The sequence below is a fragment of the Lynx canadensis genome, chromosome D4 (genome assembly GCF_007474595.2).
Source record: "Lynx canadensis isolate LIC74 chromosome D4, mLynCan4.pri.v2, whole genome shotgun sequence".
NCBI classification, from domain to species: Eukaryota; Metazoa; Chordata; class Mammalia; order Carnivora; family Felidae; genus Lynx; species Lynx canadensis.
Genome location: NC_044315.2, coordinates 58709459 through 58730069, shown reverse-complemented (window position 1 = coordinate 58730069; position 20611 = coordinate 58709459). Strand labels below are relative to the sequence as shown.

General features: G+C 36.0%; 1 protein-coding gene across 4 annotated transcripts in view; it reads right to left on the bottom strand.

Moving 5' to 3' along the window:
* ZCCHC7 (zinc finger CCHC-type containing 7) overlaps positions 1 to 20611 on the bottom strand; it is a 255900-nt gene that overhangs the window by 31604 nt on the left and 203685 nt on the right. For all 4 annotated transcript variants that reach the window (XM_030294442.1, XM_030294439.1, XM_030294441.2 and 1 more), the window contains 2 exons: positions 20307 to 20432; positions 19209 to 19379 (listed from right to left, as the gene is read on the bottom strand). In XM_030294442.1, coding sequence (XP_030150302.1) covers positions 19209 to 19379; positions 20307 to 20432 — 297 coding nt within the window. The remainder of the gene's footprint in view (positions 1 to 19208; positions 19380 to 20306; positions 20433 to 20611) is intronic.

The following is a 20611-nucleotide window of genomic DNA, read 5'->3' as shown; positions in this document are numbered from 1 at the left end:
AAAAATCCTATCTTATCTCCTATAGTAAGTACTTTTACTCAACATTCCCATGCATAGTTTCATTTTACTATTTTCTATTTAACATATGTCTATGTAAAGTTAAAATGAAGAAATATTTTTCACTTAAAAATAGGGGCCAATAGAAAGCTCATGTCTTTAATTCTACCTATATGACATTCTAAGACTTAGGACTGTTATCACTAATACATTTTTGAAGTGTTAATTTTTTTGCTTGTTGTGGCTTCTGCTTCTTATCATTCCTTCATCACTGCACATATTTGTCTTTTTATCCAACGGAATGCCATACTATCCATATTTATATATCTGCTGCACAGAAAATGTAGACAAAATACAGTAATTTCTAAAGCAAGGGGCTTATTACTATTACAACGGGAACTCATGAAAAAATTTATCTGAAAGTATTTGAAACGAATGACTAGCCTGCCATGGAACTCATCTAAGATGAAAATGTAACAAATTATCAAAATACAACTGTATTTATTGGTTGTCCTGGTGACCTCACCTTCCTGGCACTTAGATGGATAGCAACCCAAAGAGCCTCCTCAAGTCTCACAACTGAAAACACACAAAGTGTACTTGTACATCTGTTTTAGCAATGTGCTACACTGTTTGCCAACTTTTGCCCAACTAGTTTTCCCCTCTATTGTATTTTGTATAATAAACCATACATGAATAACTGAGTGTTATTATTCATAAAATTCAAAGATGAATCAACACAGTTTGCCACACCAGATGAATTGAGAGTTTATATTGTGCATTTCAACCCATATTGAATTTTATCAGGTGCTAATTATTGTTTTACGAGAACAACGGCTTAGTGCATCTGTTGTTTAATTCCCACTTCCCTATTCTCAAATGTGAACATCAAAGAAAATAAAACACTCAATCTTAAACAGCCCCTGACAGCAGACCAAGACTCAAGTGCTCAATAGACAAGGCCCTTGCCACCAGTTCTCATATTTCCACAACAATGAACAAACACAAAAACAGCACTAAGCGGCCTTTCCTCCTCCTCAGCTCCCCTTGGCCAGTTGTCTGCCTTGTACTAGAGAGAGCCCTTGAACGCAGCCCTGCTGGGAACACAGCACAGGAGAAAGGATTAGCCTTACTAACATGCTAGCATTTGCAAAAGGGAAGAAAAAAAACCCCAGTACTGTATTTGGTATATGAATAACCAAAATGTATGAGCTGACAAGAGACCAGGACAGGCCTGTGGCTCCCCGGGAGAAAATGTAGCTGTGATGAGTGACAGGGCTTTCAGGAAATATGTTCACAATCACAGACAGTGAAGGCCATGACCTAGATCGTTTAAGAGCTTGTCTTGTCAAATTATCAAAAGCTTCTTCCTCTCTGAATAAAGAGTGACATAAGTGAGTGTCAGAAAGCTGCAGGCTGACAAGCCAAGCATACAATAACAGAATGCACGTCACATACATGCTGAACACCGCCACTGCTAGCGGCAAATCTTAATGAGAGCGCGGCCAGCCCAGGAGACTTGGGTCCCTGCTGGCACAGCTACTCATCTCACAAAAATCCTTCAGCTCCAAGTCAGTTAGGCTCTGACACGACAACTACAATTACGAAACACAACTTTTTAACAGAATCCTCTGGTGCTTTGTCAAAGCCTCTGTTGTTAGGAGCTGGCCCCCTCAAGTCACTGCGGCAAAACAAAAGATTTAATAAAACAAGCAATATTCATTGATGGTGAATAACATAAATAAAGGAGAATAGAGAGAAAATTTTCGTTTGAAATTTGTTGAATGAAAAGAGACAGGAAAAGCATGCCAGTCCCTGGACTCAGCCACCATCTTGACTTTTCCATACACACATTAACGTAATTTTAGGTGCCTTCATTAAAAAGAATGTCCCTACTCTGAAGCCTCGTCAGTAGGCTCCTCATAGAATTATAGCCATCAAGTCATTTGATTGTCCAGATACTTTGGTAGTCACTGTGTATATACACTACTCAGATACACAAAAATACTTATGTATCTTATTATACATATACTGTACTCTGAATATATGTGAAATAAAATTTCTCCTTCAAGGAGTATTTTGAAGAGAGCATCTTGGGCATAGCCTTCAATCGAAATTCCATAAAGACCACTCTGGTCTGAAATTACAGAAATACACAATTAAAATTCAAGATAAGTCACTGTTTTAATAGTGTTTGTTTTATTTTACTGTGTAAGAATTTGTCATTCACAATAAAAAGGAGCTGTAAACATAGAACAGATATATGTGGCAGTGTGTACAGAATCTACATAATTTTTTTTTTCACCTATCAGTATGGAAAGCCACGCATTGGTCTCTATCTCTAAACTGACAAAATGAACCAGAATTCATAAAAACATCTTTCCATCCAAGGTCAAATTTTAATCAATCCCTATACTCTTAATCCTCTGTAATCAGGGAAACTGACAAGCCTAATTTTTTGCCCAAAGATATTTCTCTTCGATATTCTCCTTAAGTGCAGTTATGAGGGCATAAAGTTTGTCTGTAATAGATTATATTCCAGTTTTATTTGAAAATGTAACAGCTCTTATTTTATAGGAAATTATATCAAAATAACCAGCCAAAAAAATAAATAAAACAAATCATATAGAACTCAAGCAACCTTATTTCCATTTAAAAACTTTTTTCACATCGGAGAATCACAAATCTTTCTGGAGACATCTTGACTAATTCTAGACTACTGACATAAGTTAATTTTACAAATAGTTGATGATGTCTGTAGCATACCTGCTAGTTATTAGCTAAGGGTGTACAATACAAGAACTAGTAAAATGAAACATGACAACGTAGCAGCTAAAATCAGTGACTCTAGAGCCAAAATGGCTGGATTCAAATCCTGGCTCTACTACTTACTATTTTGGGCAAGTTATACATTTGTATGTCTGTTTTCTAATAACATGGGGATAAGAGTACCTCTTCAAGGGCTGTTGTGACAGTTGAAGAGTTGGTAAGTATAAACTCCTTAGGACAATGCCTGATGCATAGCAAACACTCAACTGTCTTAAATATTGCTATGATGATGACAATTTGGCACCCTCCATACTTCTGATGCAAAAACTGATCATGAGGAAAGGGCATCAATAAGGTAGCTGAAATAAGTGAAATCTACTGCAAAACAGTCAACTCTTAGATGTGGCCAAACCTAAGAGACTGGTTAAAAATCACCATTTAAGTGAGCTGTTGATATAGATGAAGAGAGTGAGAAAAAAAGATTCAAAAGAAAAGGACAAATGAAAAATACAGATTTTGTCGGGATACAGCTGCTTGCAGCTACCTTCTTTATGGAAAGAAAAGGATTCAGAAATGTTGATAAGCAACTACTGCACCATGTGCAATGTGTCTATTTTTACATTTAACTGAGGCGCACTCAGTAACGTTCTTAGTTGTTCAAAAATACACAGAAAAGAACATGTGGTCAGATAAATCTAATCTCAGATTTTATAGTTAAATTTTGAAATAAAAAACTTAAAATATACTGATTACTGGTGAAAATCAGAAGTATTCTATACCACTCTCAAAGTTGACATACTGTTCTTCAGTTTACTCAAGCTTACTTAATTCCTTTTTACCACGATGTTTAAATAATAAAAATCTCAGCATCTCACTAGCCCTTCTCTCTTGCCTTTCTTTCTTATAATAACTAGACAACTACCACCTGAAGTCTGAGAAAAGTACCTATCAGGAAGGAGAAACCTGGAGGGAAAGATCCTTATCACTTTGGGAATCTATCTAGCCACATTAGTAGTGAATACATAACCCATGTACGTAGGTGAAGGAAGGTCTTATTTTCTGTCTAGTATTCTAACTCCCTCTTTTTATAGCTTTCAGATCTCTCCAATTTCTACAAAAACCCAATACATCCTCTGAACAACTATTAAAACTCTATGTTGATGATATCCCTCAATTTTAACTGCCAGGAGCTGATTTCATTGTCTCTTTGGTACTGGTGCTGACATTCTGAGATAACTGTGAACTCGTTCTCATATGTTCAATATCACAATGCTTCCCTAAGCCCACTAGCAGGTACCAGAAGCTTTAAACCAGATTCATAAGAGATAAACTAAAGGTAAAATAATTTTAAAATGGGAGTTCAGAACTTTATTTATAAACCAATTACACAAAGTCCATCATAAGTAACAAATATGTAGAAAGTTGTTTAAAACTACTGAAAGTTAACCTGATTCATCTTAACCAACTACAATGAACTCCTTTTATTTGTAATTATTCACCGATATCCAGTTCTACTTCTCTAATTCTCATGGGAGTCTCCTGGGGGAATTTCCTTTTCATCTTCTCCCAAGAATCTTAGAGCACGCTGGACGTGTCAGGCATACAAGTAATCACCTTTAGGTCCAAAGTTGTGCCAATACTGTAGTAATTTTAGTGTAGAAGCTCGTCCTTTTTTTTCTTAAAAGAACAACATTAAATATTATAAAAGTAATGCATATTCATTATAAAGACAGAAAATACAGATAAACAAAAAATAAAAGTCACCTATATAATACTACCACCTGAGATAACATTGCAAACATTTAAAAATATTTCATTCCAAACTTTTTTCTATATATAAACAATAAACAATTGAAAACCACAAAAACAATACCATTTGCTATAGTCCCAAGAAAAATGAAGTACTTAGGTATAAATCTATGTAGAGAATGTATAAATGATAATTACAAAACTCTGATAAGAGACGCTAAAGATCTAAATAAATGGAAACATGTACTATGTTCATGGACTGAAGACTCAAAATGTTAGAATCAATTCTCTCCATAGTGATCTATAGACTATAATAACAATCGAAGTTCCGTCAAGATTTTTTGTAGGTATACATGACTCATTCTAAAATTTAGATGGAAAGGGAAAGGAACTAGAATAGCTAGAGTAATTTTATAAAATGATAACAAAGTTATTACAATATCTGATTTTAATACTACAAAGCCATTAATAATCAAGACAATATGATATTGGTGAGGGGATGGATACTTAAATCAATGCAACAGAACAGACTCCAGGAATGAATCCACAGATGTAGACATTTAATCTTTGACAAAGATGTAAATGCAATTCATTGGAGAAAGAATAGTTTTTTTATTAATTTTTTTAAATTTTTAAAAAATGTTTATTTTATTTTATTTTATTTTTGAGAGAGAGAGAGTGTGTGTGTATGAGTGGGGAAGGGCAAAAAGAGAGGTGGACAGAGGATCTGAAGTTGGCTCTGCAATGACAGCAGAGAGCCAGATGTGGGGCTTGAACTCACAACTATGAGATCATGACCTGAGCCGAAGTCAAACGCTCAACCTACTGAGGCACCCAGGAGCCCCAGAAAGGACAGTCTTTTTAACAAATGGTGATGAACAACTGATCATCCATATGTAAAAAAAAAATAAACCTGGATCTAAACCTCACACTTTATAGAAAGATGAACACAAAATGGATCATAGATCTGAATATAAAACAAAACCATAAACATTTTGGAATAATACACAGGAGAAAATCTTTGTTAACTGCAGTTGGTTAAAAAATTCTTGGAAAGGGCATCAAAAGCACAATCCAATAAAGAGAAAAAAAATTGATAAACTGGATTTCACCAAATTTAAAAACTGTTCTGCCAAAGAACTGTCAAGAGAACAAAAAGATAAGCTACAGACTGGGAGAATATGTATGGAAATAACATATCTAAAATACCCCTTATATCATATGTAGAAAATACTCTCAAAACACAACAATCTGAAAATAAACACTCTAATGAAAAACCAGGAAAGGATGAGGACACTTCACTAAAAAGGATATAAGGATAGCAAATAAGCACATGCAAGTGTATTCAACATTTTTAGCCATTAGGCAAATTCAAACTAAAACCACAATGAGATAGATACTACACAACTACTAGAATGGCTACAATAAAAAATACTGACAATACCAAATGCTGGAGAGGATACAGAGCAATTGGACTTCTCACTTTGCTGGTGGGAATGCAAAATTGGTTCAGCCACTCTGGAAAACAATATGGCAGTTTTTACAAAGTTAAACATACATAGGACCAGCAATCTCCACTTGGAAACTTACTCCAAGGAAATGAAAACTATATTCACATAAAAGACTATACACAAATATTCATAGCAGCTTTATTTGTAATAGTCAGAAACTATAAACAACCCAAATGTTCCTCAATGGGTAAATGGACGAACTGCAATACATCCATACAATGGAATACTGCAAAGGAATAAATTATTGACACATGGAACAACTCAGATGAATCTCTAAGACATAATGTAAGTGAAAGAAAGAAGCTGGTCTCAAAACTATGTAATGGTGTGATTCCATTTACATGATGTTCTTAAAAACAAACCATGGTAATTAAAAACAAATCAGTGGTTGCCAGAAGTTATGAATCAGGGGAAGGTACTATACAGAGATAGCATGAGACAGTTTTTTGGGGTGGTGAAACTGTTCTATATCCTGACTGTGGTGGTGTTTACATGAATCTATACATATTCATAGAACTGAACACCAAAAGAAAAAAGTCAATTTTATTATTAAAATAAGAATAATGGGGTGGGCACCTGGGTGGCTCAGTCGGTTAAGCGTCGGACTTTGGCTCAGGTCATGATCTCATGGTTTGTGGGCTCGAGCCCCGTGTCGGGCTTTGTGCTGACAGCCCCATCCCCTACTTGTGCTCTCTGTCTCTCAAAAATAAATACATGTAAAAAAAAAAGTTTAAAAAAGAACAAGAAGAAGAAGAATGGGGTGCCTAGCTGGCTCAGACAGTAGAGCATGTGACTCTTGATCTCAGGGTTGTAAGTTTGAGCCCCAAGGTGGGTGTAATTACTTAAGAATGAACATAGGCTAGATTGGTTACTGGAGATACTATACCTAAAATGATTGTAAGTGGCAATAGAGTACTGCACATTAAACATCAAGATAAAAAACTATAAAATGAATATATATTCATTACAAAAATATAAAATAGGGGTGCCTGGGTGGCTCAGTCAGTTGAGCGTCTGACTCTTGATTTCAGCTCAGGTCATGATTCCAGGGTTGTGGGATTGAGTTCTCTGTCAGGCTCCACACTGAGCAGGGAGTCTGCCTGGGATTCTCTCTCTCTCAAATTAAAATATAAATAAATAAATAAACTCTTCTATAATTATTATTTTTTTTAATGTTTATTTATTTTTCAGAGAGAGAGAGAGAGAGAGAGAGAGAGAGGGAAGGAGGGGGAGGGGGAGGGGGAGGGGCAGAGAGAGAGGGAGACACAGAATCTGAAGCAGGCTCCAGGCTCTGAACTGTCAGCACAGAACCTCACATGGGGTTCGAACTCACGAACTGCAAGATGATGACCTGAGCCAAAGCTTAACCGACTGAGCCACCCAGATGCCTCTTCTATAATTCTTAACTATAGTAAACATTTTAGAAGACTTCATTCTAGATTTTTTCTATGCAAGTCTATATATATTTATAAATATGTGTATTTGTATGGAAACAGGATTATATTTCATCTACTGTTTTACAACTTATGCATTTCACTTACTGTACTAGTAACTTTATATTTCAATATTCATTATTATACCATTTTTTAAATAGTTGAAGAGTATTCCATTATATGAAATGTATTGTAAGTTACTTAAATCAGCTGGAATGTTAAATATTTGGGTTGCTTCTAATTTTCATTATAAACAATTCTGAGATGAATGTTCTTATAGATATATCTTTTCTTTTTAAATATTTCTTTTTTAAAAATGTTTACTTATTTTTATTTTGAGAGAGTCAGAGAGAGTGTGAGTGGAGGAAGGGCAGAGAGAGAGGGGGAGAGAATCCCAAATTGTGCTGATAGCACAGAGACGGATGGGGCTTGATCTCATGAACCATGAGGTCAAGACCTGAGCTGAAATCAAGAGTCGGACGCTCAATCCACTGAGCCATCCAGGTGCTCCTTGTAGATATATCTTTGCAAACATCCATCAGTGAACTCCAGAAGTATTATCTTCTCTAACACTGATTACTTTTTTTTAACTTTATTTATTTATTTTGAGAGAGAGAAAGCACAAGCAGGGGAGGAGCAGAAAAAGAGGGAGAGAAAATCAGCACTGTCGGTGCGGAGCCCAGTGCAAACTCGAACTCACGAACTGTGAGATCATGACCTGAACTGAAACCAAGAGTCAGACAGACACTTAAACAACTGAGCCATCCAGGAACCCCTGATTATTAAGACATTTTTTTCTTCCTATTAATTTTTAAGAGCTTTTTACATATTAGAAATAATTATCCTATCATGTATTTTATAAAAATCTTTCCTAAGTTGTGGTCTGTCATTTAATTTTATTAATGGTTTCTTTGGATGGACATTTTTTTTAAGTTAAAGCTATTCTCCCTTTTCCTTTTTGGTTCCTGACATTGGAATGTTTATTTTCTAATAAGAGCATTTAATCCATTTATTTATTGTGATCATTGATATTTCTGGTCCTATTTTTATCCTTATACTTGTAAGCTTTCAAAGTACATTTTTAAAGAATTTTTTCTAAAATTTGTAAGAAGTTTAAAAACAGATCAACAGGAGGTATTCATACATTCACTTTATGCCTTCCTGGTTTCATTCTTCATTGCTGCTAATTTTATTCTCTGATTTTTCCAATAAATTCACAAATGAACAACAGCTTGGCAATGTCATCTATTTTTCTCAGAATGCTCTACCCTCTAGGGATTTCTCTATTGCCTTCTGCAATAGAGTACTTCTGCAATTTAGTACTGCACAGGAGAAGTTTGATGCAAGCTTGATGTTGTGTGTGTGTGTGTGTGTGTGTGTGTGTGTGTGTGTGTGTGTGTGTGTGATATGTGTGGATTTAAAATTTTTTTTAATTTTTCTGTCTGGATGTTTGTTTGATTTTTGTTTGACATTCAGACATTTCACTAGCATATGTCTAGATAGATGTGGGACTTTTTTTCCCTCTTGTAGTGGGTACATGCTCTCTTAATCAGAATTTCTTTTGTTCATTTTCCTTTGGACCACTTTTCCTCTATCTTCTGTATTCACACTGTGAAAAATGAATTGGGTTTTTCTCAATTTTCCTCCTATTTCTTTTTTTCCTATTTCTCATAACAAGTTTATTACATTTGGTGCCATCTCATTCCTTTTTAGATCTACCAGTTCTTCACGTATGCCTTAATTTTTTCTATCAGCTCATTCTAAAAAAAAAAAAAATTATTATTATTATTATTTTTTTTAAAGAGAGACTTCTGTCAATCTGGTAGCATTGGGAACTGAGGTGGTATCTACCAAGGATTGTATAGGTCTCTGACAAACTCACTCATGGAAAAGTTTAGTTTTCTCAGAGGTCTGGTCTGTGAGGAACAGGTAAGTGAAAACACTGTAGTTTATTTCATTATTAATTCCTGTGTAAAAGATCACTGGCTATGGAAAAAATAATAAAAGTTTAGAATAATACTTCATGAGGTAATTAATTTAAAAGCTGAGTATTATCTTCTTATATACCTGAAATTCTCCCATTAGTGTTCTTAGGGTGTATACTTTTCCTTTAGTATCTACGACCACAGAGAGAATTATTATTTTTTAAAATTTATTTATTTATTTTTTGAGAGAGAGACAAAGAGCGTGAGCAAGCATGAGTTGGGGGGCGGGGAGCAGGGAGAGGGGGAGAGAGAGGATCCCAAGCAGGGTCCACACTGTCAGTAGGGCTCTATCCCGCCAACTCAATCATGAGATCATGACCGGAGCCAAAATCAAGAGTAAGACGCTTAGCCCACTGAGCCACCCAGGGGTGCCCAGGGAGAATTATTTTAACATTATATAGCTAAAAGCTCAATTAGCTCATAACATTACAGAATTTACTTGAGTTCTTGAAATTCTTAAATAGCCTATTACTTTTTTTTGATCAAGGCAATAATCATTAGAAGGCTGTACAACATGCCAAGATCACACTTGTTATTAAACTGAAATTTTGCAGAAATAATAGTCTCTTTTCTGTTTTTAAATAAATGCAATAATACAATTAAAAAAAAAACAAATAAAGGCAAAACTAATCATGTCTCCTATCCCTCTTCCAATCCATTACCAGTCAGCTGAGGAAATCTAGTGTTATCAGCCTAGTAGCTTGGTATGCATTCTTCTACCCCATTTATTTTTGTTCATGAAGGAAGATCAGAAATCAATCAGGGGCATCTGGGTGGCTCAGCTGGTTGACAGTCTGACTCTTGATTCTGGCTCAGGTCATGACCTCACAGTTTGTGGGATTGAGCCTCAGGTTGGGCTCTATGCTGACAGCATGGAGCCTGCTTCGGATTCTCTCTCTCTGCCCCTCCCCCGCCCACATGCATGCATACACATGCTCTAAATAAACTTTTAAAAAATAAAAGAACTCAATCAGAAAACTGTACGAGATTTATAATGTTCAGATGAATTGACCTTTAGTCTGTAATGGTTAGTAAATAAAATGTTTAGCCTTCCAGGTGTCAATGAGAATCTGATTTCCCTTAATTTCACTACCTAAAATTGACAGAAAAGATAACTATGTCCCAGAATTTGACCTTATTATTGGATCTAATAGTGAGATTCAAGTCCAAGTCTATATGGACTTTTATACTTGGACTGAAAATTTAAAAATAAATAAATAAATAAGTATAATAAGTTTGAAATTTAATAAAATTCCCAGTGGTGTACTGCTCTATTTATCAAAGACTCCAGTTTTCCCAATGTGACTGCACTGAAAAGTTCATTTCCACGTCCCACAAAATTCTCAATGAAAAACTAAAGTTTATTTATCCCTTTAGTTTTTAAAGCTGTTAATTTTGGTAGATAGACTTTAAGGGGACAATCCTTTCCCTCTTTTGGTGGAAGTTAGTGGTACAGAGAAAGAGAAAGGTCTCTATCCTCTACAAACTTATTCTTTTAACTTCTATAAAGAAAATGTAAACCTGCTCTCAATCTGCTAGGTCTACTGAAAGTAACTAATGCTAGGTAATGAAGTATGTGCTATAGGGACAGTCAGAGAGACTGGGGGAATTTTTCAGGTTAGTCACAGATGATGAGAAAGTATACCATTTAGTAGAATTTCAAATTAAGGACTGGGTTTTTCTCCTTCAAACTGTAACTGTGCTAAATTAAATACCTTCAGTTAAAACTTTTTACCCTCTGAGGTTATTTCCATAAGCATGGATACATATATGTATATACACATATATATCCATGAAAAGTTTCAGATATTCATTTATCAGGTGATTTGGGAACAGTTCCAATGAATTATTAATTACTAATTCCAGGATTTACTCCTTGAACAATGAACACACATGAATTTTCAGTTACATTATCATGAGTTTTGCATATACCAAACAAGAGGATAAGAGACCTCTAAGCACAGAATCTACTTAACTTCCTTGGGGGTATTCTGGTCTCTCAGGTAAATAAGCATTTTATAAGCCTATTCAACAATTATTTTTTATTAAGCAAATCAATCAATCTTAGTCATGACCCCTTGCACTAACATTATGTTGAAACAACATCAAAATGCTGTAAAAAGTGAGAGAAATAAAGTATTCTAACCTAAGTCAGATTTTTTCTTTACTCTAAAAAGTAGGTGTAATGTTTAGGTGTCAGCAGAACTACATATTTATGTGAACATACATATCAATCTATTACAGTGATATATTTTTTTGTCTTGACTTCAATTAAGTTTGGTAGGAAAATTAGTTTGTCTATGATTATTTGAATTGTAGAAGGTAACCAGAATTTTAGTCTTATTTTTTCTCTTCTTGATTTGTGTGAAAAAGATGACACAGTATATTCTATCACAAAGTGACAGAGGAGATTTTTCCATATGAAAACTGATGGCTGACAGACTGAAAACACAAGACAGCATCAATACCTATAATACTGATTTAAAATGGAGATATTAAAGAAAATCTCTAAAGAAAATATTAAGGAAAGTAGAACTGGTCATTTAAGAGAGTGGGAGGGAAAATAAGAAAAAGGATTTCCTTTGCCTTAGACATTTCATTTTATTTTATGCATACTATAGGTTATCACAGCTTTTGGAAAACCTGTTGAAACTTGACTTTAAGTATTATGAGTCAAGGTGAGAATTGCCAAGCCTATGTATCAATATGCAGGATTTGACAACTTTTGGAAGCATGACTGGAGGGTAGGTAGGTAAGTGGGGTCTGTTGCCCCGAATTCACTAATTTGCTTATTCAATAACCCTACTGAGCTCCTATACAGGTGAGGCTCTTCACTTGAAGCTGGAGATATACCATTGAACATGTCTGAAAACAGACATGGAGCTTACATTCTAATTAGGGGAGACAGAAAAATACATTTAGAATGTATAATACAGGTGTTATGGAGAAGAACAAAGCAGGGAAGAAGGGCAGGGAATGTTGGAAGTGCTATCTCAATTAAGGTGGTCAGGGAAGGCCTCTCTAACAAGGGGACATTTGAGTAAAGGCCATGAAGGAGGTAAGTCATTGTGGATACCTGGATATGCAGCAGACAGAACAAAAGGTAGAGGCAAGAATAAGTTTGGTCTTTTAAGAAACAGCAAGGAGACCAGGTGGAGTAAGCAATGGCTTACTATAGGAGATGTGGTCAAGAAGCTAGATCACATATGGTCTTGTTGGTGATTCTAAGGACTTTAGTTTTTACTCTGGGAGAGATACAAAGTCTTATTTGAGGATTTTGAATACAAGATTGATGTAATCTGGGTTATGTTTAAAAAAAGATTACTCTAAGGCGGTTGGCTGGCTCAGTCAGTAGAGCATGTGACTCGATCTCAGGGTTGTAAATTCAAGCCCCATGTTAGGTGTAGAGCTTACTTAAAAATAAAATCTTTTAAAATAGATAGATAGATAGATAGATAGATAGATAGACAGATAGATAGGATTACTCTAACCACCTACTGGAAACTGAATATAAAGGGGCAAGGAAGCAGGGAACCAGTTTAAGAGGCTATTAGAGTAATCCTGGCAGTAGATGCTTGCAGCTTAAGCTAGGGGGACAGTGGCAGAAATGATGAAAAGTGTTCAGATTCTGGATTATGCTGTGAATCATTCTTTCCAGGGCTAAAACAATGTATTAAATTCTGACACAATAGGAAAGTGGCTTTCCATGAGTGGAAGAGAGACAGAATCAGAAAGGAGAAATATTCTAGGAATGGCTAGAGACTGCCTTCCTCAATCTGCCTTGCTTTTGAAGGTTAAGAACAGGTAGGTAAGCAAACAAGTGCTCAGAAAATATTGACCCTTGTGTATGTTTCAAGTCCATATTATTTCAGAAAAACTCACGTAGCCTGGTTCAAGAGTTCCTATGGCATTACTTTACAGCCAGTATTTCCAGAGACAGGTGACATGTTATTACAGGCACAGTTTCTTGGCTCCCTCCTATGATCTATGTCATTTTCTATACTTCCCAGTTATCTATGACTTGCAAATCACCAAGCTTAGTCTTCTGATATTCTCTCATTTAATTTTCACCACCCTGGTATACCTCCCATCACATCACTTTTACATTGTTCTTTCACATGTCTGCCTTTCTTATTATACTCTTAGCTACTTGAAGGCAGGGACCATGTCTTCTTCATCTTTATTTCTTTAGTACTTGGAATACTGCCTGGCATGTAGTAGGCAACCAGCAAATTGTTGATAAACAAATATAACAAGTTTATTTGGGTGATTAAACAGTGGAGATGTTTTTGAACAAAGGTAGAACTAATCGCTATTACACATAACAAAATATTTGAATTAAGGAAGACTTTAACTCAAATCTTGGCTCAGTTACTGAGCTCAATAATTGTGTTTCAGTCAGTCTTGTTTCTGGCCACTAGTATCTCAATAAGACTAGCGAAAGGATAAGAGGCATAGGAATGCCATTCTGTGTTCCTTGGAGTTGACTAAAGATCAAATAAATCTCCTTTTCTTTTTTTTTCAACGTTTTTTTTATTTATTTTTGGGACAGACAGAGACAGAGCATGAACGGGGGAGGGGCAGAGAGAGAGGGAGACACAGAATCAGAAACAGGCTCCAGGCTCCGAGCCATCAGCCCAGAGCCTGACGCGGGGCTCGAACTCACGGACCGTGAGATCGTGACCTGGCTGAAGTCGGACGCTTAACCGACTGCGCCACCCAGGCGCCCCAAAATCTCCTTTTCTTAAATAACTACCTGGAGAAAAACAATATTCAATAATTCTTCACTCTTTATACAAGTATGAAGCCATAACTAGAAGATGGTTGTACTAGGTACTTTACATTTTCTACTAGAAATCCCCAAGATTAAGCTAACCTTTAAAAAAATCACCAAAATTAAACTAAAAGACACTAGTTTTCCATTTTATGTTATGTATTTATTGAAGAAACATTTATTAACCACTACTGTCTGTGAAAGCCTACAGTTTATACTGAGTTCTCATTTTTAAGAGAAATTTTTGACCTGCTAAAAATCAGTATATAGCAGATATTTAAGAGAGCATTTTTTACAGCATCAAATGTTTAATGAAGGGACTCAAGTGTAAGTTATTTTCTTCTACTCATTTAAAAATCTGACCTGGAAGGGGCATCTAGGTGACTCAGTCAGTTGAGCGTCCGACTTTGGCTCAGGTCATGACCTGTGGTCTGTGAGTTCGAGCCTCCTGTCAGGCTCTGTGTTGACAGCTCAGAGCCTGGAGCCTGCTTCGGATTCTGTCTCCCTATCTCTATGTCCCTCCCCTGCTCATGCTCTGTCTCTCTCAAAAATAAATAAACATTAAAAGAAAATAAAAATTAAAAAACAGTATATATCTTATACGGTAGTTGTGAGGATTACATAAACGACACAATCACAAATATCTATAGAGTACCTATTATGTGCTGAGGATACAGCAGCGAAAAAAGTACTCCCCTTTTCCTAGTTAGTAATGCACTGAGCGCAGTGCTTAAAACTCAGTAAGTAATTAACTATAGCTATTATTACCTTGGAAATGTCAGATATACCTTACACAATGGGACTGTGTATGCAAGATGTGTTCACATACTTTAAAATTTTCTGTATATTTAAAAACTGTTGACAAGAGAAGAGAATCTGTGGCAGAGTCAGAATTGAGATTCTTTCCACACTGCAGATTCTCTTCCTTTGGAAGGTATCAATGATGCAGGTTAACTTTAGCAGGACTTGAGCCATCTTTCTATCCCTTACATTATAAAACTCTATAATTTGAACCAAATCGCTTTTATGCAGTAGTTAACAAATGAGGCATTTCCAAGCAGAGTTCAGGAAAATTCTTTCATTACAGCAAGAATATGAATACCACTCACCAGTTTTCACTACAAATTCTCTTTGCACATATAACTGGCACTGTGGCATTACAGAGATCAGTAGTGTGGCTATAGGAAAGTATAAAGCAAAAATGGAAGTTTCTTAATCTCCTTAATTGATAAGGTACGGCATCTATAATTACCCAGGGCTTCAGAAATCCTCTATGAATGAGCAGCAAGTTCAGCAGGTAGAAAGATGAAAATGACAAAGAAGGGTGGAGGACAGTATTGTCAGAGGGTATGGGCCTTTAATAAGCCACAAGTATTCATATAAAGAGGGAGGAGTAAGGACTTTGAAGCAACCATAATGAGTGAGAAAGAGTTCAATCCTAAACAATGTAATTCATGTATGTGGGTCAAGAAAAAATTAGCAGAGGGGCATCTGGGTAGTTCAGTCGGTTAAGCATCTGACTCTTGATTTTGGCTCAGGTCATGGTCTCATGACCGTGAGATTGAGCCCAGCATCAGGCTCTGTTGGCAGTGTGGAGCCTGCTTGGGATTCTCTCTCTTTCTTTCTCTCTGCTTCTCCCCTGCACACATGCACGCTCTCTCTCTCTCAAAATCAATCAATCAATCAATCAATCAATCAATCAATAAACTTTAAAAAAAGAAAGAAGGAATGAGCAGTAAGCATTTGAGAGGGTTGCAAGGGAAGCAATACTTTCTGTGGAGGGCCAGGTTTTAAGATAAATTTAAAGCATGTATGGGGGACTGGCTGAATAGTTCCAGCAACCTGAGGCCAAAATGACTCTGCTTCAAGTGAATTCTCATGAAGAGCTTCTCAGATGATGGAAGGACTATAAGCTTCTGCAGATGGAGTCAGTGAAGTCCAGGTTTGATTGGGCTCTGGGGGAATCCTACGCAAGGTGGGAAGGCTGGAAAAAGATGAACTAGTGTCCAGAACATTCACCACATAATTATAAAAACACCCAACAAGTTAGATCTTGGCAGATTTAGGGGAAAGGGTGCTGCCTTCTCTGAAGTCGACCACAGCCTAACCCAATCTTAAAACCTTACATTCACTGGGGTTATTAATCCTCAAGGCCATTTTAGATAAAGAATTTAACATACATTAGAGGCCAAAATTAAGAAGTTAAGCAGAATGGACTACAGACTTAATTCACAGCTGATTATATAACTTTTTACAAATCATCCTTAACTGTTCTGTGCTAGTTTCTTATTTAAAAAAAAAAAAAAAAAAAAAAAAAAAACACTGCTCATGATAATGTCTGTCTGAGACCCTTCTGTTATCACAGGCAAATAAGACCATATTTGTAAGAGCTTATTAGAAGAAAGGAGTAAAGAAATATGCTATTAAATGTAACTGCCAAACTAGAAAATCTGGATAAAAAAATTATAATTGACAACATAATGTAGAGAACAGAAGTATAAAACCAAGCCAACTTAGTATTTTAATTTTAAAACTTAGTAAATATTAAAAAGTAAGTTTAAGCTACTTTTAAAAAAATATTTCATTTTATTTTTTTAAGTAATCTCTACAACCAGCGTGGGGCTCGAACTCACAACCCTGAGATCAAGAGCCACATGCTCCACCAACTGAACCAACCAGGGGCCTCACTTTAGCTACTTTAGAATGAAATAACAGCATCTTCTTCTTTTTTAATATTTTTTAAAGTTTGTATTTATTTATTTTGAGAGAAAGACAGAACGAGCAGGGGAGGGGCAGAGAGAGAGGGAGACAGAGAATCCCAAGCAGGCTCCACACTGTCAGCACGAAGCCCGATGTGGGGCTCGAACTCACAAACTGTGAGATCATGACCTGAGCTGAAACCAAGAGTTGGACGCTTAACCAAGTGAGCCACCCAGGTGCCCCTAGAATGAAATAACTTCTATTTCCACACCTTGTCTTGAGAATCACATTCAACATCACTAGTGGCCTAAGAAATACAAATAAAAACAATATGATATCATTTTCTCCTTATCTGATTGGCCAAAATTTTAAAAGATCAATTATAATGTTAAGAGCATTCTTAAATACACCTGACAGGTGGTGATACATTGGTACCACCTTTTATTATTTTTTTAAAGACTTTATTTGTTTAAAAAAAATTTTTTTTAACATTTATTTATTTATTGAGAGACAGAGAGAGACAGAGCATGAGCAGGGGAGGGGCAGAGAGAGAGGGAGACACAGAATCCGAAGCAGGCTCCAGGCTCCGAGCTGTCAGCACAGAGCCCAATGCAGGGCTTGAACTCACAGACTGCGAGTTCATGACCTGAGCCAAAGTTGGACGCTTAACTTACTGAGTCACCCAGGCACCCCAGAAAATTTTATTTTTAAGTAATCTCTACACTGAACACGGGGCTTGAACTTATAACCCTAAGATCAAGAGTCTCACGCTCTACTAGTGACTGAGCCAGCCGGCTGCCCCCATTGGTACTATCTTTTGGAAGAACAATTTGACAATATTTATCCATATGTAAATATACATATCCTTTAATTACACAATCCCACTCAGAATCTGACTTAATAAAATAATCTTATACACACAACACACACACACACACACACAGATGTTTACTGCAGCACTGTTTGCTTAAAAACATGGGTTGTAACTATAAATTTAGATGTATTGGTAGATAAACAGCTGGGTAAATTGGTACATCCATACAGTGGAATAAAAATTAACCATAAGAAAGGTAGATCTTTATGAGCTAATACAGTGATACATTCATAAGGAATTAAGCAGAAAAAAATGAAGCTGTAAGACAATGTATGGGATAGTGACCGTTTTTGTTTAAAAAGACATTTTAAAAATTACAATAGATAACTGACTTATTTACATGAGAAACATATATACCAAACATTCATCTTCTAGTGTGTTTTAATCTGAAATTCATATTAACAAAAAGCCGTATTACTTTTTTTTTTAGGAAAAGGTTATAGGATATTTCAATATAAATAAAATTAAAAAATGTTTGTGGCTTTGTATCATGTCTTTGGGAAATACAAATTAAAAGATCCTTACTTTAAAAAAATATATTAACTTCCACAGCCCCTCTGGTCTTTAAAATTGTGACTAAAATCCCAAATGATGTAAAATGATGTCCAAGATAACAATGTGCTTAAATTTAACGTGCTACAAGTAACTGAATGTCTTTTAAGTTACCCCCCCCCCCTTTTTTTTAATCTAAAGAAAGAACTAAGGTAAGCAGATCTAAAGTACTGGTGATTTTGTCCTTCTTCTTGTTTAAGACTATTCTATCAGCAAGAACCATCAATAAGCAGCATCAAGCCAGGCTTCAGATAGATAGACCTTTGTATACAACTGCTAAGTGGGTATATATTTTCATGTAACTATGCATGAACAGACATATAAATTTACATGTTATTTATTACATACCTCTTTTATTTCAACCTTTACTTGACAAACACATTAAGCAAAGGGGACAAGCATGGGTTTACAATATTTGTTGATGCTGCCTCCCGACGAACCATTCAGTAAGATCTCTGTTAGAACACTACTTAAGGGGCTCCTGGATAGCTCAGTTGGTTAGGCATCTGACTTCGGCTCAGGTCGTGGTCTCGCATTTTGTCAATTCGAGCCCCACATCGGGCTCTGTGCTGACAGCTCAGAGCCTGGAGCCTGCTTCAGATTCTGTGTCTCCCTCTCTCTCTGCCCCTCCCCCACTCCCTCCCTCCCTCTCTCTCTCAAAAATAAAGATTAAAAAAAATTTTTTTAAAGAAAAAAAAAAGAACACTGCTTTAGATGATCAACAGCCAAAGGGACATGGCTATCATTACACACATATTAGAACAGAATTAGAATAGAATATTCTTTTAGGTAGGCTGACTGATAGTTACAAATTGGCACACTGCCCCCAAAGTCTGACAAATTAGTTCTATGCAGGATACTCACATCAGCATAGTGGCCTATCATATCACATCGGTCACATCGTTTTCTCCAGGAAGGTCTTTCAAGACATCTGTGAGTGGAAGGCATAGGCAAAGAACAGCCTAAGCAAAAGCGGGCTGGGCAGGCATACTGGAGGTGTCCTCTCTCGGAGCAGAGGCAGCAGGGGCGGACTTTCTATGTGGCAAACAGAAAGTCTCTTTAGCAAAATAGTTCAGTCTCAAATAGAAGATTAACTTTTCCTTTTCTGTATAATTCCATAAAACGTTATTTCCAATTTGAGACCCCAGTGAAGGTTAGATCTTGAGCATAACTGTAAAATCAAACAAAATGTCTGAAATCAGAGCTTTAACACAAGCTATGTGTATTCTGTGGTTGCCAAAAAGGCTTACTGTGCCTGTAGTATCAACTGGCATCTACTTCTTATGCTTTATCTTGTGGGAACACTGACAAAGTGGATTGTGTTTGAGAGGGAAAGCAGGTTGATGAGGATCTGGAAGCTAAGTCATAGGAGCAACAAATACTGAAAGAGGCTGCTTTGCCTGGAGAACCAAAGACAAAGAGGAAATATATGAGCTGTCTCAAATATCTGAAAGACAATCATATCATTTGGAAGAAGGAATAATGGAAGGAATGTTTCTTAAGAGCTCACTGTGTGTCAGAGAACATCCAAGAACTTTAGTTCTATGTTGTTCCAAAGGTTGATGTATCTAACATAATTTACACCAATAAACATTTATAAATGCTTAAAATGGTAACTTTCTAACAATAAAAATTATCCCACAATGAAACAAGCTGTAGAAGGTTTAGAAATGAAAGGGGTCTCAGGAATCCTCATTTTATAGACAAGAAAACAGAGGCACAGAGGGTGAAATGATTTGCCTAAGCTTGTGCAACTACTAATGGAAAGAAAGCTAAAGTTGATTCCAGGTTTTTCTGACTCAAACTTCATTGTTCTTTCTGTGCTACTATTTTGGCTATCACCTACATGAAAATGTAACATGAAATTCACACATATATTGTACAAGATTTGAATTATAAGGTTATAGGGCCCACCCTTAAGACTATAAAGTAACAATGTGGAGAGAAACGTATTTCACATACTTGTGGAAAGGGGCAGTTTTTTGATAAATGGCCACATTTGTCACAATTTCTACAGGTAACATTTTTGTTGGCTGAATAGTATCGGTGGGTCCATCTTCCAGATGATCTATTGTTAACTATCTGGGCCTAGGAGGAAAAAAAAATTTAAAAATTAATTAATTAATTTTAATTAATTAATTTAAAAAACATTTTACTTTGTTCAAAAGAATTAACAGCCATAGTCTGTTTAATCTAGAAACCAGCAACAGAGAACTTTTGTGTTCTTAAAAGAAATAAAAACTTAAAAGGGGTTGCCATGAAGACAA